This window comes from Nerophis ophidion, linkage group LG25, assembly GCF_033978795.1.
Source record: "Nerophis ophidion isolate RoL-2023_Sa linkage group LG25, RoL_Noph_v1.0, whole genome shotgun sequence".
NCBI classification, from domain to species: domain Eukaryota; kingdom Metazoa; phylum Chordata; class Actinopteri; order Syngnathiformes; family Syngnathidae; genus Nerophis; species Nerophis ophidion.
In genome coordinates this window covers 27,977,984-28,001,894 of record NC_084635.1, presented here as the reverse complement: position 1 = coordinate 28,001,894, position 23,911 = coordinate 27,977,984, and the positions used below count along the sequence as shown (strand labels likewise).

Below are 23,911 nucleotides of genomic sequence, written 5' to 3'. Positions count from 1 at the left end.
TACTTCCGTGTGGACGTATGCTCGTGTGCGTTTGTTAGTGAATGTGAACAGCAGCAATCACAAATTACAAAATGAATTTAAAAAGTTATCTATGTCGTGCGTGGAATACAACTGTGCTGCTTTTATTTTGAAAAGTGTATTTATTTGTGTATCACAGTACCCTGTTGATCAGACCTGGGCAAAATACAGCCTACAGGACATTTCCCAATTATTTTTGTTAAACATTCGACATCGAAACATGTAGCCAGCAATTTTATACCGTTAAACTTGATGTTTTTATATTGATTTTACTTATTGTGTTGTTGTTATACTTCTACTGGGAGCCGTTCAAAAACTGATTTTGACAATGAATAATGGTGACAATATTGGCAGTGACAATAATGCTATTCTATTCAGTGCTCTTTTTAAATTAGTGTACGTCTTAATGTCTTGAAATCACAGTTATAGTAATAGTGTAACATTTCAAAAAGTGATTAATTGAATTAAAAACAATGACGACGTTAGGAACACCTAAACCTCTCAAAACTTCTACCCCTCCAGAAAAGATGTGTTTCAGGGTTTACTGCAGGGGTCACCAAACTTTTTGAAACCAAGAGCTACTTCTTGGGTACTGATTAATGCGAAGGGCTACCAACCAGTTTGATACACACTTAAATAAATTGCCAGAAATAGCGAATTTGCTCAATTTACCTTTAATAAATAAATCTATATATATAAAAAAATGGGTATTTCTGTTTGTCATTCCGTCGTACATTTTTTTTCCTTATACGGAGGGTTTTTTGAAGAGGATAAATGATGAAAAAACACTTAATTGAACGGTTTAAAAGATGAGAAAACATGAAAAAAATGAAAATTTAATTTTGAAACATAGTTTATCTTCAATTTCGACTCTTTAAAATTCAATCAACCGAAAAATATGAAGAGAAAAACTAGCTAATTAAAATCTTTTTGAAAAAATTTAAAAAAGAATTTATGGAACATCATTGGTAATTTTTCCTGATTAAGATTAATTTTAGAATTTTGATGACATGTTTTAAATAGGTTAAAATCCAATCTGCACTTAGTTAGAATATATAACAAATTGGACCAAGCTGTATTTCTAACAAATACAAATCATTATTTCTTCTAGATTTTCCACAACAAAAATCTTAAAAGAAATTCAAAAGACTTTGAAATAAGATTTAAATTTGATTTATACAGATTTTCTACATTTGCTAGAATAATTTTTTGAATTTTAATAAAATATTTCACAAATATTCTCTGTCCAAAAAACAGAAGCTAAAATGAAGAATTAATTTAAAATGTATTTATTATTCTTTACAATAATAAAAATTTTTTTTACTTGAACATTGATTTAAATAGTCAGGAAAGAAGAAGAATAAGGAATTTAAAAGGTAGAAAGGTATATGTGTTTAAAAATCCTAAAAACATTTTTAAGGTTGTATTTTTTCTCTAAAATTGTCTTTCTGAAAGTTATAAGAAGCAAAGTAAAAAAAAAAAAGAATTTATTTAAACAAGTGAAGACCAAGTCTTTAAAATATTTTCTTGGATTTTCAAATTTTATTTGAGTTTTGTCCCTCTTAGAATTAAAAATGTCGAGCAAAGCGAGACCAGCTTGCTAGTAAATAAATACAATTTTAAAAATAGAGGCAGCTCACTGGTAAGTGCTGCTATTTGAGTTATTTTTAGAACAGGCCAGCGGGCTACTCATCTGGTCCTTACGGGCTACCTGGTGCCCGCGGGCACCGTGTTGGTGACCCCAGATTTACTGCAACAAAGACGTATGCACTGACTTAGTGGAACTACGGGACTAAGTATGGTAGACTTCCATCGCCATGTCCATCAATTTGTGCAGCATGTTACAAGAAATGTATATACAGAGACTAGTTGTTGGAATCTTTGGCCAGCTCACGATTCGATTCATTTCCAATTCTTGGGATACCGACTCAATTAAGAATCGATTCTCGATTCCACACAATTCCCGTTATATATTTGGTATACGAATTATAATTTTATACCTTTTCAAAACAAGTTACCGGTTTCAACATCTCTTGACTGCTGATGTATGATTTATACAGTCGTGGTCAAAAGTTTACATACATTTGTAAAGAACATTATGTCATGGCTGTCTGAAATTTCCTATATTTTCTACAACTCTTATTTTTTTGTGATAGAGTGATTGGAGAAAAGTATACATACAGCAATGTTAATATTTGCTTACAGGTCCCTTGGCAAGTTACCCCCATTTGAGAACCACTGTTCTATATCAGTGGTTCTCAAATGGGGGTATGTGTACCCCTGGGGGTTCTTGAAGGTATGCCAAGGAGTACATGATATATATTTTTTTAAATATTCTAAAATTTGCAACAATTCAAAAATCCTTTATAAATATATTTATTGAATAATACTTCAACAAAATATGAATGTAAGTTCGTAAACTGTGAAAAGAAATGCAACAATGTAATATTCAGTGTTGACAGCTAGATTTTTTGTGGACATGTTCCATAAATATTGATGTTAAAGATTTCTTTTTTTTGTGAAGAAAAGTTTAGAATTAAGTTGATGAATCCAGATGGATCTCTATTACAATCCCCAAAGAGCGCACTTTAAATTGATAATTACTTCTATGTGTACAAATCCAGCCATCTTCTTCCGCTTATCCTAAGTCGGGTCGCGGGGGCAGCAGCCTAAGCAGGGAAGCCCAGGCTTCCCTCTTCCCAGTTTTTAGATAATTTTAGATCTTTTTTTCCAAATAGTTCAAGAAAGACCACTACAAATGAGCAATATTTTTGCTTTGTTATACAAACCCTGTTTCCATATGAGTTGGGAAATTGTGTTAAATGTAAATATAAACAGAATACAATGCTTTGCAAATCATTTTCACCCCTTATTCAGTTAAATATGCTACAAAGACAAGACATTTGATGCTCAAACTGATACACATTTTTTTTTTGCAAATAATCATTAACTTTAGAATTTGATGCCAGCAACACGTGACCAAGAAGTTGGGAAAGGTGGCATGGCGTAGTGGGTAGAGCGGCCATGCCAGAAACCTGAGGGTTGTAGGTTCGCTTCCCACCTATGGACATCAAAGTCGCTGCCGTTGTGTCCTTGGGCAGGACACTTCACCCTTTGACCCCGGTGCCGCTCACACCGGTGAATGAATGATGAATGAATGATTGGTGGTGGTCGGAGGGGCCGTAGGCGCAAACTGGCAGCCACGCTTCCGTCAGTCTACCCCAGGGCAGCTGTGGCTACAGATGTAGCTTACCACCACCAGGTGTGAATGAATGATGGGTTCCCACTTCTCTGTGAGCGCTTTGAGTATATAACAATAGAAAAGCGCGATATAAATCTAATCCATTATTATTATTATTATATTATTTTGAACATCCCACAGGTGTGCAGGCTAATTGGGAACAGGTGGTTGATTGGGTATAAAAACAGCTTCCCAAAAAATGCTAAGTTTTCGTAAGAAAGGATGGGGCGAGGTACACACCTTTGTCCACAACTGCGTGAGCAAATAGTCAAACAGTTTAAGAACAACGTTTCTCAAAGTGCAATTGCAAAAAATTTAGGGATTTCAACATCTACGGTCCATAATATCATCAAAAGGTTTAGAGAATCTGGAGAAATCAGTCCACGTAAGCGGCATGGCCGGAAACCAACATTGAATGACCGTGACCTTCGATCCCTCAGACAGCACTGTATCAAAAACCCACATCAAATTCTAAAGGATATCACCACATGGGCTCAGGAACACTTCAGAAAACCCCCGTCACTAAATACAGTTGGTCGCTACATCTGTAAGTGCAAGTTGAAGCTCTACTATGCAAAACGAAAGCCATTTATCAACAATATCCGGAAACACCGCCGGCTTTTCTGGGCCCGAGATCATCTAAGATGGACTGATGCAAAGTGGAAAAGTGTTCTGTCCACATTTCAAATTGTTTTTGGAAATATTCGACATCGTGTCATCCGGACCAAAGGGGAAGCGAACCATCCAGACTGTTATCAATGCAAAGTTCAAAAGCCAGCATGTGTGATGGTATGGGGGTGCATTAGTGCCCAAGGCATGGGTAACTTACACATCTGTGAAGGCACTATTAATGCTGAAAGGTACATACAGGTTTTGCTGCCATCTTTGCGCTGTCTTTTTCATGGACGCCCCTGGTTATAATAATAATAATAATAATGATGGATTAGATTTATATCGCGCTTTTCTATTGTTAGATAGTCAAAGCGCTCACGAGAAGTGGGAACCCATCATTCATTCACACCTTTCAGCAAGACAATGCTAACCTGCAAATGCATTTGCAACGATTAAGTCAACGAAATCACAAAGGTGAGTTTTGTTGATGTTGTTGACTTATGTGCTAATCAGACATATTTGGTCACGGCATGACTGCCAGCTAATTGCTGCTAACATGCTATGCTAATCGATGCTAACATGCTATTTACGCTAGCTGTATGTACATTTGAAACTTGACACCCACATTGAATGTGAAACAAAAACTTATCAATCGACGGATTTAAGTTGCTCCAGTGTCACAAGATGCGAAAGTCCTGATCGTTTGGTCTGCACATTTTACCTGCGATGCTAATAAGGCAGCCATGCTATGGGCCACTTTTTTAGGTACACCGATGCTATGGCCAAATAGCGTCAATAGCTATTCGCTCAATAGCTTCAATTTCTTCTTCAATTTCGTTTTCGCTATCTGCCTCCATACTCCGACCATCTGTTTCAATACATGTGTAAATAAAGGGTTAAAAACAATAAAAAATCAGTTCTCTGTGGCTTGTTGTATTTTTTGAAGTTTTTTTCAAAATTTTATCGGTCCCGGAATATCCCTAAATAAAGCTTTAGAGCGCCTTATTTTCGCTATCTTCGAAACCACGATCCATTTCCCTGTGACGTCATACAGGGCTGCCAATATAAACAACATGACAGTTACCACAGCAAGATGTAGCGACATTAGCTCGGATTCAGACTCGGATTTCAGCGGCTTAAGCGATTCAACAGATTACGCATGTATTGAAACAGATGGTCGGAGTATGGAGGCAGATAGCGAAAACGAAATTGAAGAAGAAATTGAAGCTATTGAGCGAATAGCTATTGACGCTATTCGGCCATAGCATGGGTGTACCTAATGAATTGGCCCATAGCATGGCTGCCTTATTAGCATCGCCGGTAAAATGTGCGGACCAAATGATGAGGACTTTCGCATCTTGTGACACTGGAGCAACTTAAATCCGTCGATTGGTAAGTGTTTGTTTCGCATCAAATGTGGGTATCTAGTTTCAAATGTACACACAGCTAGCGTAAATAGCATGTTAGCATCGATTAGCGTAGCATTTTAGCATCGATTAGCTTTCAGTCATGCCGTGACCAAATATGTCTGATTAGCACATAAGTCAACAACATCAACAAAACTCACCTTTGTGATTTCGTTGACTTAATAGTTGCAAATGCATCTGCAGGTTATCCATACATCTCTGTGCTATGTCTGTCTTAGCATCGCCGGTCAAATGTGAAGACACTCTGGCACATTCAATGGGGGTCTGGCGGCAGATTTCTTGCCAGTGGTGCAACTTGAATCCCTCCCTGTTAGTGTTGTTACACCCTCCGACAACACACCGACGAGGCATGATGTCTCCAAGGTTCCAAAAAATAGTCGAAAAAACGGAAAATAACAGAGCTGAAACCCGGTGTTTGTAATATGAAAATGAATATGGCGGGTGTGTTACCTCGGTGACGTCACGTTCTGACGTCATCGCTAAAAGACTGATTAACAGAAAGGCGTTTAATTTGCCAAAATTCACCCATTTAGAGTTCGGAAATCGGTTAAAAAAATAAATGGTCTTTTTTCTGTAACATCAAGGTATATATTGACGCTTGCATATGTTTGGTGATAATGTTCCCCTTTAACAATGTTGATATACCTTGGTTAATATGCAGGTCACATTATGCAAATGGGGCATTGGTGTTATTTTCGATGTGTATTTATTAGTTCCCTCCATCCATCCATCCATTTTCATTAACAGGAAAAAGAAAATAGAATCCTCAATACCTGCTTTGTTCGCAGCCTTGTGCTATTAGTTTTCTCCACTATCAAGAATGCACATAAAAGGGAAAGGCTTGTGTTCAATTCCCAAATGGTGCAGTTTTCCTTTATTGGATGAGCATGTTATAATCAGGTGGATTCTGCTTATGCCTTTATGTTGCGTGGTAGTTATTTACACTCCTGTATAGTTATATATATGTGGACTCCATCTAGTGATACGCCAAATAATCACTTGATTAAATATTCACACACAGTGTCACTGTTCAATCTGTGTGCAATGTTACAGTGGCCAAAAATATTAAATAAAACCTAAATAAAACCTCTGGCTTGTTTTTAATTAATACGTAGGCCTAGTGCGCGACTGTATTTAAATGTTGGTCGATATGGTGGTACTTGCAAACGCCAAATGTTTTCTGAGGTGGTCCATGGGGAGAGAGTGCTGGCTTAGTACATCAAAAAGACATTGTGATTGGGCCAATTAAACCATGTGTCAAAACGTGGACTATGGTGTGGTTTGTTTTCCCGGAATGCAAAGGAAGTGGACCGTACATGGCGGGAAGGTAATCTATAACTATGAAAAAGTGCAAACAAAAGGCGTGCACAAGGCGGTGAACAAACTTGGCTAAGAAAACAAAAACTAGCACAAAGGCGGAATTATGGGCATAAAAACGAAAGACACTAAATGTGGCATTGATAAACAAAAATTACTTCTGGTGACATGAGCAGGGCAGCATGAACTATGACATGAAACAGGTATGAAACAGAGTGTAGAGTACACAGTACAATGACGCCAGGCCGACTGCCTGGCAATTACAAGCTTGAATAATAGTTACCTGATTATTGTCAGGTGCGTGAATCCAAACAAATTAGGTGTGTGAGTCCAAGTGAATCAGGTGAACTATCTGGTTGTCATGGTAATCAAACAAGGGAGCGTAAACAGGAAATAAAAAGAGTCTTAAAACAACAGAACATAACTAACAAAATGTTATCACAAAGTCATGACACCATGCCATGAATGAAAATACTTCAATTCGGCATTATTTCAATCGAGATAAACTGCAAAGCTCTTATTTACACAAAACTAAACCACTACCTTTAGCCACATACAATTATTCTATCTACAAAGCCCTGTCTTCCTCTCACTTGCATTTTCTTTTTCCCCAAGGACAGCATGAGGAGTACAATGGGGGCTGGTGATGTCTTCCCCCAAGTCCTGCTGTGGCTCAAAGTATTCAGCCACATCTCTCTGGTGATGCCCCTCAACCCAGATGACCCCAACGTGTGCAGCCACTGGGAGAGGTCAGTTTCTACATCTCCGTCTCCAACATTAATGATGAAATAAATCCGCTCAAAACAATACATTGAATTACGGGATGCCTTGTAACAAATCATAGCTTGTCATTAATCAGGCGACAGGTTTATTCCTGAGACTGTAAATTCACAATGATGGTAATCTGGCTGCTAGAGTGCTTTCACCATTCAGTGTTAAAGAATAAAACCTCTATGCAAATTTTGATGAAAGCAACCCTGAGTGCAGGTACTGTGATCGATTAATAACCCCTCTGTGTAATCAGGAAGAACTGATGAAATGAGTAACGCACCTCATGATCATTTTCATTTCTTTCGAAAGACATAATGATGACGGCTCCTAACAACAGACTGAGAATCAGCTGTAAACTTGTCTTTCCTTCCTTAAATAATTGATTTTATTTAATTATTTTAGGTTTTTTGGGGATTCTAAAGTTAGTCCCCACATAGTCGCAACTTGGGAGGTAACTATATGAAATTTAATATCACGGTTAGTGTGACCTGAAGTTTCAGCACGTTCTTTAGGAAGTTCAGACATTTGCAGTTTCTCTGTCGGCCGTCAAAGTTTGCGGCAAAACACACAGTTATGAATGAAGTTAGCCACAAGCTTACTTCTAAAACTGGGTTATACTTGTATAGCGCTTTTCTACCTTCAAGGTACTCAAAACGCCTTGACACTATTTCCACATTCACCCATTCACACACACTGATGGCGGCAGCTGCAATGCAAGACCCTACCCACGACCCATCAGTAGCAAGGATGAAGTGTCTTGCTCAAGGACACAACGGACGTGACGAGGTTGGTAGAAAGTGTTGATTGAACCAGGAACCCTCAAGTTGCTGGCACGGCCACTCTCCCAACCGCGCCACGCCAACCCAAAATCCATTGCTCCTAAGCTCCATCTGTGTCTGGCTTTGACCTTGATGCAATGACTTAGAGTGACAGTGAGACACAATCATCTTAGGTATGGGACTGTTGTTGGGTAGGATAACAAGGTGCTTGACTTTGTGACCAAGTGAAGAGTTCTTTAGTCTTCCACCAACACACAGAAATCCCTCAGACAGAGTAAGGTCAAGACTGCTTGGAAGAACATTTTTGTTCCAAAGCTCTTTAAACTCCTGGGAAAAAGCCTGCTGCTGTACAATTTTTATCACTGCTTCAGCGGCTTTCTCGTGTTCCTCAACAGTCACATGGTCACTGTGTTTTTGACCAGACCTCAGCCTTCTAATTCTTGCAAAAACTTTCAGAAACTTGGTCCAAGAAGAAAACTAGACAACTGAGATGACAAAATCCTGAATTGCCTTGACCTCAAGGTCACCGACGAGTAATTCTGCTGGAACAGTGGATCCATCCATCCATTTCTACCGCTTGTCCCTTTTGGGATCCCGGGAGGTGCTGGAGCGTGTATTTGGGCGGGAGGCCTATACGCCTTGAACAAGTTGCCCCCACACACAGGGCCAACACAGATAGACAACATTCACACTCACATTCACTCACAAGTGGGTGTCAAACATAATTCACTCTCCCAGAGGAATTCCTCTCAACCAGTTGGTTGAATGAAAGTCTAAAGCTCTAAGACGTGATCGGCTGGGTTTTCTGATGTCTACATAATGCCACTGACTGGGATTCTAAATATCTCTAATATACTGAACTTGGTTTGCAACAAATATGTTGACAATGTTATAGAAATTGTGTGTACAGCAACATCTTGGGATTGAGACCTCTTTTAGCTTGTGAAGACCGTTCATCCATTCCTTCCATCGAGGTTGTATATCATCTGGGAGAGGATCATCCCATCCAATGCTTCTATGACACGGCTCTTGAAGAATAAGTTTTCCACTCAGGCTGAATGGAGTGATAAATCCCAGTGGGTCATAAAGAGGGCCGATGACGGACAAGCCACCGCAACGGGTTGATGGTTGATCCTTCAAACCAATGTCAAAGCTAAAATTGGGATTTTTCACCAACCACTGAATGCCAAGGGCACGCTCAGATGGGAATGAGTCGAAACGTAAATGTTCAATGTTTTGTGCACTTTCTGATGGTTTTAAACATGTCAGGATTGATTCCTTATTTTAGTCGAATTTATGAAGGCATATGTCTACTCTTTTGCACACCTCTTGGGACTCAGTGATCAGCTTTTGTGCATCATCTACTTATGGGATGCTGACTAGCCACATAAAACATTTTCTCCACAAATGTTGAGGCCTTTGGATAGTCAGCTTTGTACTGGCGTGGTAGATGTTTCAAGCCAAATTTGTCGCCAGAGACAAGACGACTCCAAAGAGATTAACCGTCATTCTGTACTCCTGTGGTTCGTTTTCCAGTTCACCATCATTCCACCAGAGGAATTTGAAATAACTCCGGAATCCAGTAGTGACAGAAAATTGTTAAAACATTCTTTCAATGCCACAGATAATGGCGACGGCTTCGTTCCTAAACCGGCAAAGTACTCCCATGAGTGGATTGATCAAATCAGGTCCAGTTAGTAGAGTGTCGTTCAGCAAAACTCAATGGAATTTCGCTGCACAGTCAAAGACGACCCTAAGCTTGTTGGGTTTTCTGGAGTGGTACACGCCATAATGAGGAAGGTACCACTCCGTCTCTGTTTCAGTTGCTCTACGTCAGAGGTCGGCAACCTTTACCATTCAAAGAGCCATTTAGACCCGTTTCACAAAACAATGGGAGCCGCAAAACTCTTTTGAAATTTAAAATGAAATAACACCGCATAAATAATTTTTTTTTTTTTTTGCTTTGGGCTATGTGTATACCAGGGGTCTCAGACACGCGGCCCGCACCTTGATAAGAAAATTTAATGTTAGTGCGGCCCGCAACTTTTTGTATGAATGCCGCTTTACAGCATTATGCTTGTCAACCCTCTCAAATTTTTCAGGAGGATCCCGATTTCACAAAGCAACTATTCTCGCATTTATCTGCTGATGGTCACCCGGATAACAAAACTAAGGGCGAGATATGAAGCCACTGCTTTTGATACCTTCTACACAACATGTACAAACGGCTTGCCAGCCCAGTGACATGTCATATGTGGCTTCCGCAGATACATATACTCGACTGCAAGACATAGTTGTTCACAGCCGCACAGGTTACACTGAAGGTTTTGATATAAACAACTTTAACACTCTTACTAATATGCACCACACTGTGAACCCACACCAAAAAAGAATGCAAGAATGACAAACACATTTCGGGAGAACATCCTCACAGTAACACAACATAAACAGAACAGAACAAATACCTACAATCCCATGCATCCGTGACTCTACCTGGCTATATTATACACCCCACTAGCATCAAACCCCGCCCCCCCCATGTGTCGGTTGAGGTGGCCGGTGTTGGGGGGGCGGGGTTTGGTGCTAGCGGAGTGTATAATATAGCCAGGGATAGTCACGGATGCATGGGATTGTGGGTATTTGTTCTGTTCTGTTTATGTTGTGTTACTGTGAGGATGTTCTCCCGAAATGTGTTTGTCATTGTTGTTTGGTGTGGGTTCACAGTGTGGCACAAATTAATAAGAGCGTTAAAGTTGTTTATATCACAACCTTCAGTGTAACCTGGGTGGCTGTTGAGTAAGTATGCCTTGCAATCTCGTATTAGTAATGACATAAGCAGTGAAATGCATGCGCCTGGCCAGCACGCAGATAGCATGATGTAAAAGCGGGCGCGATGTCGCAGAGGATGTTAAAAGTAAAGCCATCATGGCACGCCCTCAAATATTGTTGTCCGAATGAAAATCGGAGACTATTGATTGCCCGGGAGAGGCACCAAAATCCGGAAACCTCCCGAAATAACCGAGGGGGGTGTCGGCGATAATGCAGCTGAGCCACATCAGAGTGGCCAAAGAGCCGCATGCCGCTCCGGAGCTGCGGGTTGCTGACCCCTGTTCTAGGTGCAGGCTCTGCATCACCATTGTTTATTGATCCTTCCATTAATGTTTTGTACTGCTCATAATACTGGTTGTTAGTCTTTGGTTTCCACTTAAGACACTACAAGGAAACTAATATTGTCACTAAGGAATTGTATAAATTGAACATCATCCTGCGAAACATACTTTTCCTCAAAAGTTCTCTCAATGAAGTCTGATTCCAAGGCCTTTAAAACATCGATCAGTAATGGAGTTGGCAGTTTCTTCACTGAGAGCTGATGCGCAAAGCTATTCCTTCCTTGTCTTGATGGTCGTTTGATGAGCCTATTAAACTCTAATCTAGTTCTCCTCTTTGCCCAAATAGTTAATTTTTGTCACCAATGATGATTTTGAGAGGGACCGGTGCTGATGGACAGTCCTATCCAATCTAGATGTAAACTTGTAATGTTGCCACTGTATTCCTGCTGGAACTGAAAAGGCTTCTTGGAGTTCACACCCGCGCTTGCAATCCATGAAAGCCTTTACTTGAAATGATAGTGTTCAGTTTTAGCTTTACTAGTCGGACCGCCACATTAATTTTGTCATGTACATCTTCGAAGACAAAGGTTTAATCACTCTGTGTGTCTATCAATCAATCAGGGTTTATTTATATAGCCCTAAATCACAAATGTCTCAGAGGACTGTACAAACCATTACGACTACAACATCCTCAGAAGAACCCACAAAATGGCAAGGAAAATTCACACCCAGTGGGACGCCAGTGACAATGCTGACTATGAGAAACCTTGGAGAGGACCTCAAATGTGGGCAACCCCCCCCTCTAGGGGACCGAAAGCAATGGTTGTCGAGTGGGTCTAACATGATATTGTGAAAGTTCAATCCATATTGGCTCCAACACAGCTGTGAGAGTTCAGTTCAAAGCGGACCCAAGAGAGCAGCGAGAGTCCCGTCCACAGGAAACCATCCCAAGCGGAGGCGGATCAGCAGCGTAGAGATGTCCCCAACCGATACACAGGCGAGCGGTCCATCCTGGGTCCCGACGAGCGTTCCATCCTGGGTCTCGACTCTGGACAGCCAGTACTTCATCCATGGTCATCAGACCGGACCCCCTCCACAAGGGAGGGGGGGACATGGGAGAAAAAAAAAAGAGGCGGCAGATCAACTGGTCTAAAAAGGAGGTCTATTTAAAGGCTAGAGTATACAAATGAGTTTTTAGGTGAGACTTAAATGCTTCTACTGAGGTAACATCTCGAACTGTTACCGGGAGGGCATTCCAGAGTACTGGAGCCCGAACGGAAAACGCTCTGGAGCCCGAAAGGAAAACGCTCTATAGCCCGCAGACTTTTTTTGGGCTTTAGGAATCACTAATAAGCCGGAGTCTTTTGAACGCACATTTCTTGCCGGGACATATGGTACAATACAATCGGCAAGATAGGATGGAGCTAGACCGTGTAGTATTTTATACGTAAGTAGTAAAACCTTAAAGTCACATTTTAAGTGCACAGGAAGCCAGTGCAGGTGAGCCAGTACAGGCGTAATATGATCAAACTTTCTTGTTCTTTTCAAAAGTCTAGCAGCCGCATTTTGTACCAACTGTAATCTTTTAATGCTAGACATGGGGAGACCCGAAAATAATACGTTACAGTAATCGAGACGAGACGTATCAAACGCATGGATAATGATCTCTGCGTCTTTAGTGGACAAAATGGAGCGAATTTTTGCGATATTACGGAGATGAAAGAAGGCCGTTTTAGTAACGCTTTTAATGTGTGACTCAAAGTTGAGAGAGTTGGGTGGAAGATAATACCCAGATTTTTTACCGAGTCACCTTGTTTTATTATTTGGTTGTCAAATGTGAAAGTTGTATTATTAAATAGAGGTCGGTGTCTAGCGGGACCCATAATCACCAATTCCGTTTTTTTGGCGTTAAGTTGCTAAAAATTAGCGGACATCCATTGTTTAATTTCATTAAGACACGTTTCCAACTGACTACAGTCCGGCGTGTTGGTCAGCTTTAGGGGCATGTAGAGTTGGGTGTCATCAGCATAACAGTGAAAGCTAATACCGTATTTGCGTTTGGCGTTAACCAGTGGCAGCATGTAGATGCTGAAGAGTGCAGGGCCAAGGACCAAACCCTGGGGAACTCCACACGTTACCTTAACATAGTCCGAGGTCACATTGTTATGGGAGACGCACTGCACCCTGTCAATAAGATAAGAGTTAAACCAAGACAGGGCTAAGTCTGACATACCAATTCGTGTTTTGTTACGCTCTAATAAAATATTATGATCGACAGTATCGAAAGCAGCGCTTAGATCGAGGAGCAGCAACATGGATGAAGCATCAGAATCCATCGTTAGCAATAGATCATTAGTCATTTTTGCGAGGGCTGTCTGAGTAGAGTGATTTGCCCTGAAACCGGATTGAAAGGTTTCACATAGATTGTTAAACGCTAAGTGTTCATTTAGCTGCTCTGCAACAATTTTTTCGAGGATTTTCAAAATAAAGGGAAGGTGAGACACCAGTCGGTAGTTTACCATGAGGTCAGGATCGAGGTTAGGTCTTTTAAGGAGAGGATGAATTGATTGATTGATTGATACTTTTATTAGTAGATTGCACAGCACAGTACATATTCCGTACAATTGACCACTAAATGGTAACACCCGAATAAGTTTTTCAACTTGTTTAAGTCGGGGTCCACGTTAATCAATTCATGAATAGCCACTTTTTTGAATGCTAGGGGAACAGTGCACGAGGAAAGTGATAAGTTTATAATATTTAGCACTGATGGACCTAATAATACAAAAAGCTCATTGATAAGTTTCTCAGGAAGTGGGTCAAGTAAACATGTTGTTTGTTTTATTCCATTTACACGTTGTAACAATTCTTCTAATGTTATTTCATCAAAACGAGAGAAACTATTTTGGATATTTGCAGTATCCGCCGTATATACAGTCGTATCTGTGTTAATATAACCCAGTTGTAGCTGGGACGCATTGTCTTTAATCTCCTTTCTAATAAGTTCAATTTTCTTATGAAAGAACTTCATAAAGTCATCTGCCAAATGGGTGGAGCTACTGGAAGGAGTCCCTTGTTGGGTTAGCGATGCTACTGTACTAAACAAACATTTAGGATCGTTTTTATTAAGGCGGATGAGATTTTAGTAATAATTAGCTTTAGCTAAGGTAAGCATGCGTTTATAAGTTATTAAACTATCACTCCATGCCTGATGACGCACCTCAAGTTTAGTCGTGCGCCATTTGCGTTCCAGCTTTCTACATAATAATTTCTGAGCTCTAGTTTCTTCAGTAAACCATGGCGTATGCCTTTTTGGAGCCTTTTTTAACTTCAGCGGTGCTATACTATCAATGGTTTCGCGCAGGGCGTTAAAGTTGTTAGTGAGGTTATCAATAGAGCCCACATACTTTGGGAATGGTGCCATTACCGAGGGCAGTAGGCCAGCAAGAGTTGTCGTTGTGGCCGTATTAATGTTGCGGCTGCTATAGCAGTTATTATTATTATTAGCTTGCCGAACATGAGTCTGAACTTCGAATTTTATAAGGTAATGATCGGACATTACTTTAGTATACGGTAGTATCATAACTTTGGAAACGGTGATACCTCTGAGAAGCACTAGGTCTATCGTATTATCGCTGCGATGCGTCGGTTCATTTATTATTTGTGTAAGACCACAGCTATCAATTATAGTCTGGAGCGCCACGCACGGTGAGTCCGATGGGGTATTCATATGGATATTAAAGTCCTTCATTATAATTATATTATCGGCGTGCGTCACTAGATTAGCAACAAACTCTGAGAATTCACTGATAAAGTCCGAATAGGGCCCTGGGGGGCGGTAGATAACAGCCAGGCACAGAGGTAGCGGTGTGGCAGACTTCATAGAAAGCACCTCAAACGATTTATATTTATTATTTAAGTTAGGACTAAAGTTAAAGTTTTCGTTGTATATTAGTGCTCTCTGTATATTGTTGTCTCTAATGACCTCATTAACTAATAACGTTTTGGGAGACAATGATCTGATGTTTAGAAAGCCCATATTATAGGTAGGGGGCTGTTTTAAGGAGTTGTTGATAAAATTATTTGTAGTAGCAATATTAATAATGTGTTTATTATGCGCAGTGCACTTAAATGATAAATGATAAATGGGTTGTACTTGTATAGCGCTTTTCTACCTTCAAGGTACTCAAAGCGCTTTTGACACTACTTCCACATTCACCCATTCACACACACATTCACACACTGATGGAGGGAGCTGCCATGCAAGGCGCCAACCAGCACCCATCAGGAGCAAGGGTGAAGTGTCTTGCTCAGGACACAACGGACGTGACGAGGTTGGTACTAGGTGGGATTTGAATCTGGGACCCTCGGGTTGCGCACGGCCACTCTTCCACTGCGCCACGCCGTCCCTTAAAATAATTACGACCATATCTAGGAATTGATATGACGGGAATTTTCAGATTTTCTACTTGGTGCTGCGATAAACTGAACGCATCATAATTTGCCACCTGAGTAGAACGCATGTCTAACTTTGACGTAGTCATAGTCATACAGAAAAACCATTATGTGAGTTGTGTATTATTCTACGAAAATTGCTATGTGTACAGGGATTATCCAGCCTAGCGCTGGCTAGTTCTAACTTAACTGACTCCATACCCAGGCTAGCAGGCTCTGTAATTGCCTGTGACCGGGCTTGCTCTAGTGCAGTTAGTCAAATGTGGCTCAATGCGGGATCTATGTTCGGAGACGAGAGGATAGCGCCTTCCTGGTTAGGGTGAAGGCCGTCTCTCCTCAGCAAGCCAGGTTTGCCCCAGAAAGAGGGCCAATTATCAATAAACGTAAATCCCTGTTGTCTACAGATGCTATCCAGCCATTCGTTAAGAGAGACTAATCTGCTATACCTCTCATCATTACCTCTCCCGGGCAGGGGGCCAGAGACAATTACTCGATGCCTAGACATCTTTCTAGCGAGATTACAAGCCCTGGCTATGTTTCTCTTTGTAATCTCTGATTGTCTCATCCTAACTTCATCGGAGCCAACGTGTATAACTATGTTCGCATAACTAGTGGTGCGGTTAGCCTGTCGTACGTGTTTACTAGGCCTGTTGCGAGTTAGCTCCCTAAGATTAGCTTCAATGTCAGGTGCTCTGCCCCCGGGAATACACTTAATTGTGGCTGGTTTGCTAAGCTTTATGTTTCGGGTGATGGAGTCCCCTATGACTAAAGTGTGGTGCCAGGTAGACTGGGGTGTAAGACTAGCTAAAGGGCTAAATCTATTATGCGTCTCAACCGGTACACCGTAGCTTGTAGGCCGCATAGGGCTGCTACAAGCTGGGCTAGTTAGCTTGCTACAGCTAACGCTAGCAGATTTGTCTGCAACATCTAAAGTTCCGAAATTACACTGCTCTAACTGGCGGACACGACTGTCTAGCAGAGCCAACCTATCCATGAGTAAGGTGCACAAAGCGCAGGAAGCCATACTCACAGAACTTTCTGTCGCCGAGTGGAGTGCCAGCTGTCTTCGGGAAGTGGTGATCACGGTGGCGGGGGAGTAGCTTCCTTCAGACCGGCGCTGCCTTTCTCCGCTAGCCTCGTTATCTTAGCCGCTAGCTAGCTGAGGTCGGAGTGGTGAGACAGAGATCGGGTGATTTGCAAGTTAAATTTAACTATTAAATATGTTCGAGAAGTTGTAAATAAAGCTGCAAAACAGTTAAAAGCACACAGATAGAACGATACTTAGCTTTTTTGCAACAAGAGCAGTAAGCGAGCAGGCATTCACGTTGACCCGGAACCGGAAGTCAACAAACCAAGTATTTATCTGTTTGGTTCTTGTACAGGAGAAACTGGGGGTATACTTGAGGTGGCAGGGACATGTTGTGCTGATTTATGGGACATGACATTGTGCCTTTCGTGGCTTGCATCTTTTTCTGCGGAAGTGGAGCTATTCGTTATTCCATCCACTCGGTTTTGCTTCCTGTCTTCATGCAACAGGATGGATGATGACGGTTGCATAACTTGCACGTGTGTCATCTCTTCCAACCCTTGGACACATGACCCTTTCTCAAGCACACAAAGCACAGGTGATTGTCATGGATAAACATATATTTTTTCTTTAGCAGTCTTTGCTGGGAAAGTAGGACATTGTGTGATGCAATGTGTTTCACTTTTACAAACAGAGCAAGGTGAATTTGGCTTATTACCATTTGTTTCCTGTTTCTCCTGAATGACTGTCTTTGACGTTGAATTGAGTTGAGTTTGAGTTTATTTCGAACACGCAAGCATACAACATGATCCATCACAATTTCCAGTTTCTCTTTTCAAAATGTTTAAAAGGGAGTAGGAAGAAACAGAACTAATTTACTCCTACCCCTTTTTTTTTTAAATAACAGTTGCTAAAACTTTTGTTTACTTCCTGTTCTCAATTTTGGTTGTGTGTTCGTGCGTAGAGCTCTGGTTCGCCTTGGAAATCTTTCATCTGTTGGTTTAAAATTCATAAACATTGATGAGGAAATAGGGATACATGCAATCCGGGCTTCTTTGTTCAGGAACTCTGCGAAGCACATTCAGATAATTTCCGGACTTATCAAGCTCATTATCAACTATGCAACTCCACAAGCGTACGATCCATTCTTTTGAGCAACTTGTGATTTTCTTCACAATCATGAAGATATAGCTAGCCCTTTAACATGTGGTATCACTTCAGAGCAACTTTGAAGAAAGTCGGCGAATTCTCGCAAGGCCAGTGGGTCGTTCACATTGATGTTTGGCCATCTCATAAGCTTATCACGGAAAGCTTTTTGTAGGATGAACGGGTTCCCATATCTGTCTGGTAAGACATTCCGTGCACCCTGATATGCACACACTGAATGTTGAAAGAAAAGACCTTCTACTGCTTTGCAAGCTGCTCCAGCGAGATCACTTTTGAGATAAAACGTCTTCTCACTTGATGGGAAAGGTTTTCGGTTAATAAGAGTCATGAATGTCAACTTCTAGTCTGTAAACCTTAAAGTGTCACTGTTTAATGTTGTGGTTTCAGAGACTGGTAATCGGCGTAGACTTAGTGAGCTGGCAAATGCTCGGGTCAAAAAGTAACATACTCTTGTGTCATTGTCAGCTCAGGGGCTGTTTGGGGATGATGGAATGATGCAGCATTTGGATTAAGTTGGGCTTCAGATTTACTTCTATAGCAAGCAGAGTAATTGTCGTCACTTAGGTCTTCATTGTGCCTCTCAAAACCTACACAGTTGTCATAATCTCTTACATGAGCTCCTGCTATAGCGACATCTGTTGTTGCTTGTAACTGCCGCAGTTTTACTCTCTTCCTCAAACTGATGTTGTATTTCAATTTCCCTTTGTCTCATTTCTGACAAATGTTTTGCTTCTTTAAGTTTCCATTCATTTTGTAACCTTTAAAGATGTGCCCTTTGCACTTGAATGTCTTTAACAGCCTTTGATTGTTCTAGCTTAGCGGCTAGCTCTGCTTGTGCATCTGCTTTGCTGGTGTGAGTGTTGTCTGAACTGGAGTGACTGTTTGATCTTTTTGATGACCCTTTTGAGCTTATGGTTTTAGTTCTGGTGTAACCAAAGATGGAACCATAATTATCTTTAATACTTCTCTTACTATTTATTTCTCATTCTGGTCATAATTATCTTTATCAACAATCTTTAGCGGGTTACACACAAGGTTAGATATTTCCTTTGTAATGTAACACAAACATCCATTTTGTTGACAATTCCAGGTGTGGTGTTACTATTACGTAGAATAGGTTCATACTGTGATCTCATAGCATCACACTTTGCTTCACTATCTTGCTGCAAATCATTAAAGGGGAACATTATCACCAAACCTATGCAAGCGTCAATATATACCTTGATGTTGCAGAAAAAAGACCATGTATTTTTTTAACCGATTTCCGAACTCTAAATGGGTGAATTTTGGCATATTAAACACCTTTCTGTTTATCGGTCTTTTAGCGATGACGTCAGAACGTGACGTCACCGAGGTAACACACCCGCCATATTCATTTTCACATTACAAACACTGGGTCTCAGCTCTGTTATTTTCCGTTTTTTCGACTATTTTTTGGGACAGATGCATTTGCAACGATTAAGTCAACAAAATCACAAAGGTGAGTTTTGTTGATGTTGTTGACTTATGTGCTAATCAGGCATATTTGGTCACGGCATGACTGCCAGCTAATCGATGCTAACATGCTACGCTAATCGATGCTAACATGCTATTTACACTAGCTGTATGTACATTTGAAACTAGATACCCACATTTAATGCGAAACAAACACTTACCAATCGACGGATTTATGTTGCTCCAGTGTCACGAGATGCAAAAGTCCTCATCGTTTGGTCTGCACATTTTACCGGCGATGCTAATAAGGCAGCCATGCTATGGGCCACTTCATTAGGTACACCCCCGCTATGGCCGAATAGCGTCAATAGCTATTCGCTCAATAGCTTCAGTTTCTTCTTCAATTTTGTTTTCGCTATCTGCCTCCATACTCTGAATCCGAGTCTGAATCCGAGCTAATGTCGCTATATCTTGCTGTGGTAACCGCCATGTCGTTTGTTTTGGCAGCCCTGTATGACGTCGCAGGGAAATGGATAGTGGTTTCGAAGATAGCGAAAATAAAGCACTTTAAAGTTTTATTCAGGGATATTCTGGGATCGGTAAAATTTGGAAAAAAACTTCAAAAAATACAACACGCCACTGGGAACTGATTTTTATAATGTTTAACCCTTTTGAAATTGTGATAATGTTCCCTTTTAAGGAATTGCGTTGAACAGACAGCTTTAAGTTTTGGTCTAGTCTACCTCGCTGCAAATATCCAAGAATCATAGTATTGTCAAACTTTATCTCACACTTTTTGATATCTCGGTTATGCTTTTCTGTTAGCTTTCTCTCATGGGAGCTGGATCTGTGTAGTTTGTCTGTTGGATTGTCTTTTTTCTCAGTGGAAATGACATTTGGTTTACTTTGTCAACTGTTTTAAGTCAGTTGTGGCCTTAAACTATCCTATGCCTGAATCTATACTTATACATCATAACTATATTTAAGCACAGCTTGACATCTATGTCAAGTATGTACAGATTATGGACACACAAATACAGATCTTAATTAGATGTAAATAGTCACCCTTTAAGCTATTTCCTGACAGGTATCACTTATTGATCAAAATACGTTCCAGTCATTTGTGAACTTTTAACAATCCATATATTTGTTAAGTGTACTGTCCATTTTAATCTTGCCTTGTTGTAGATTCTGATGGCTGTTAACATATTGGTAGCTGGATCATGGATGTTATAATGTCAGCTCTTTGAAGGGATGGCAGGTCTAATAGAGCGACTAGTTTCCATTGTAGCTGCCACTCAGAATGATTCCGACATTGCGTTTCAAACGGGTACCTTTGACTCTCTGGTTCAAGCGTACAATGTGTGCACTGAAAACCACAGAATAAACAAAGAAAAAATATGACATTTTCTGGCGTATCACAAATAATTCTCATCTCAAGCTTTTAAATCTATTCACATCATACACCGATTCTGTTCATCATTTTTATGGACGTAATTTCTAGGCCCAGTCAAGGCATTGAGGGGATCCGGTTAAGTGGCTGCTTTTTGCAGATGATGTGGTCCTGATGGCTCTCACTGGATCAGTTTGGAGCCGAGTGTGAAGCGACTTGGATGAGAATCAGCTCCTCCAAGTGCGAGTCCATGGTTCTCTAAGGAGTTCAAGTACCTCGGAGTATTGTTCACGAGTGAGGGAAGAGTGGATCGTGAGATCGACAGGCGGATCGGTGCGGCGTCTTCAGTAATGCGGACGCTGCATCGATCCGTTGTGGTGAAGAATGAGCTGAGCCGGAAGGCAAAGCTTTCAATTCACCGGTCGATCTAGGTTCCCATCCTCACCAATGGTCATGAGCTTCTGGTTATGACCGAAAGGACAAGATCACGGGTACAATCCTCCACATGGAGAGAAGCCAGATGAGGTGGTTCGGGCATCTGGTCAGGATGCCACCCGAACGCCTCCCCAGGGAGGTGTTTAGGGCACGTCCGACCGGTAGGAGGCCACGGGGAAGGCCCAGGACACGTTGGGAAGACTATGTCTCCCAGCTGGCCTGGGAATGCCTCGGGATCTCCCGGGAAGAGCTGGATGAAGTGGCTGGGGAGTGGAAAGTCTGGGCTTCCCTGCTTAGGCTGCTGCCCCCCCCTACCCGACCTCGGATAAGAGGAAAAAGTATGATGGATGGATATTTTCTCAATCTGACACATCTACAACCTCAACCATCAACCATTTAAACAATTATACATTCACTAATAATATATTATTAGCACAAACACAAAGCTTTGCACAGACACACACAGTCTGAAATACATCCACAACTTTTCGTACCTCATTTCGCCTCCCGAGAGCACTCGCTGGATGGTATGGCAGTCTTCCTCGTTATTCTATCGCTTACCAAGGGGGGGAAATGTCATTAATGTTTAGATCTACTCACCATACTTTGTTATATGTGTATAATGTGGCTTTTTCTTAACTGCATTGGGACGGCTGACATTGACGAAGCGATTATGTTTGTGTCGCGAATACGTAAGTTTTGGTTTCTTAAAGAGGAAGCACACAAATAAGTATAGAGAGGAACAAGCCCTTCAAAATAAAGGCACACAAACAAATGGTGGAAAGACCAAGTGACATTCAAAAAAATGAATGACAGCATAAAAAATGGACACAAAATGACATTTACAAAAAACTATTCATACTTTGTTAACCGTCCAATGTGTGATGTCTGTAGGAGACTTTTCATGCACATTTGTGTAGTAAGTCTTATTCTGCGTTGTGTAGTTTTTTTTAAGTAAGAGACACTCCACCATTCCGTTGTTTCATCATTTATTGGCCACCTGTTTTGGAAACACGAAAAACATAAACAGGTCTCTACTTTTCTGGCGGAGTGATACCTCATCAGCAAAAGTCCGATATAAGAGGAAATAAACAACATTCATTCACACAAAAATAATTATTTAAATTACATTAACAAAAACGTTTTTAATCACAAATAAAATAATAATAATACACAAATCCATATACCTGTTTTGGAAACACGAAACACATAAACAGGTCTCTACTTTTCTGGCGGAGTGATACCCGTGTAAATACCATGTGTAATTATGACCAAACATTTCAAACATTCGACGCTCAAATCCTTACTTAACAAAATTGTGCATAAAAAAATACTTAAAACAATACACCACTTATACCTACAACATTAATGTTTTAACTTTTAAAGTATTATGAAAGTTTAGAAATAATATTTACACAAGAAACACAGAGCAATTACCTCATCAGCAAAAGTCCGATAGAAGAGGAAGTAATTATCCGAAAAAAACGCAGTCACTTCCTGCACCGGACATCCGGTTCTTCAAAATAAAACCAATACTTCAAAATAAAACATAACACCCTGTCTCGTTCATAATATAGCGCAACAACATCACGCTATTACATTTGTACGTGCTATCGTCATGTAATTAAGCTAGCATCATTAGCATTTGCTAACATGCCAACATGTTTACAAGTGTCTTCGTTAGTATTATTAAATTACAGTGGCATTCTTTTTGTATTGATTTAGTTTCACAAATTCCTCAGTAAACTCCCCAAAAACGTTTAGCTGATTGGAAAGCTAGCTTCTGCAGCTAGCAGGCCCTTGACAATGACTTGTGTTTTCTTTGATCAGCCGTTTTACTGCTGTGCCACAGGCACCCGTTAAAAACAATTAAAGTTTGTAAATAAACATTTCAAAAATCTTTCTGTGTAAGTAACTAATTTCACAAAGTATATATCTGTAGCTTATATATGGAAAATATTTTTTTTCTTCTAAAATTTTGTAGGTGCAGTTTATGTTCCGGTGCGCTGTTTATGCGGTACACAAAAACTGCTAAGAAAAGTTGGTTTTGCATTTTAGGTCCCCTTAAAATGAAAAATGCTTAACAAAAACATTTATTAATAATATTTATTAATTCTGTTCAGCAGTCCTGGAACACATTGTAAAAACACATTTGTCTCGTCTCCTTTGTGTATAGATTGATCACTTTGAGAGCGATTGAGAGATTTTAGGTTTAAAGTGCACAGGTTCAAAGGTTCAAAGTGTAGGTTCACAGTGAAAGGCTTAGTTGCTCAGACAGTAATGTGTTTGTATAAGGGCTGTCAACGATTAAAATATTTAATCCTGATTAATCGAATTTTGTTCAGTTAAAGACCTACTGAAATGAGATTTTCTTATTTAAACGGGGATAGCAGGTCCATTCTATCCGTCATACTTGTTCATTTCGTGATATTGCCATATTTTTGCTGAAAAGATTTAGTAGACCACATCGACGATAAAGTTTGCAACTTTTGGTCGCTAATAGAAAAGCCCTGCCTTTACCGGAAGTCGCAGACGATGACGTCACCCGTTGATGGCTCCTCACATCCTTACATTGTTTTTAATGGGAGCCTCCAACAAAAAGAGCTATTTGGGCCGAGAAAACGACAATTTCCCCATGAATTTGAGCGAGGATGAAAGATTTGTGTTTGAGGATATTGATAGCGACGGACTAAAAAAAAAAAAAAAATCAAGTTAAAAAAAAAAC

The 23,911-nt window shown here is 40.4% G+C and overlaps 1 protein-coding gene across 4 annotated transcripts in view; it reads left to right on the top strand.

The window, feature by feature from the left end:
• The window catches only part of LOC133542931 (multiple epidermal growth factor-like domains protein 11), a 445,750-nt gene that overhangs the window by 110,180 nt on the left and 311,659 nt on the right, over positions 1-23,911 (top strand). For 3 of the 4 annotated variants that reach the window (XM_061887206.1, XM_061887204.1, XM_061887207.1), the window contains exon 2: positions 7,236-7,364. In XM_061887206.1, coding sequence (XP_061743190.1) covers positions 7,237-7,364 — 128 coding nt within the window. In that variant the 5' untranslated portion in view covers position 7,236. Of the gene's footprint in view, positions 1-7,230; positions 7,365-23,911 lie in introns of all 4 variants that reach the window. The other variant, XM_061887205.1, reaches the window with a different exon arrangement.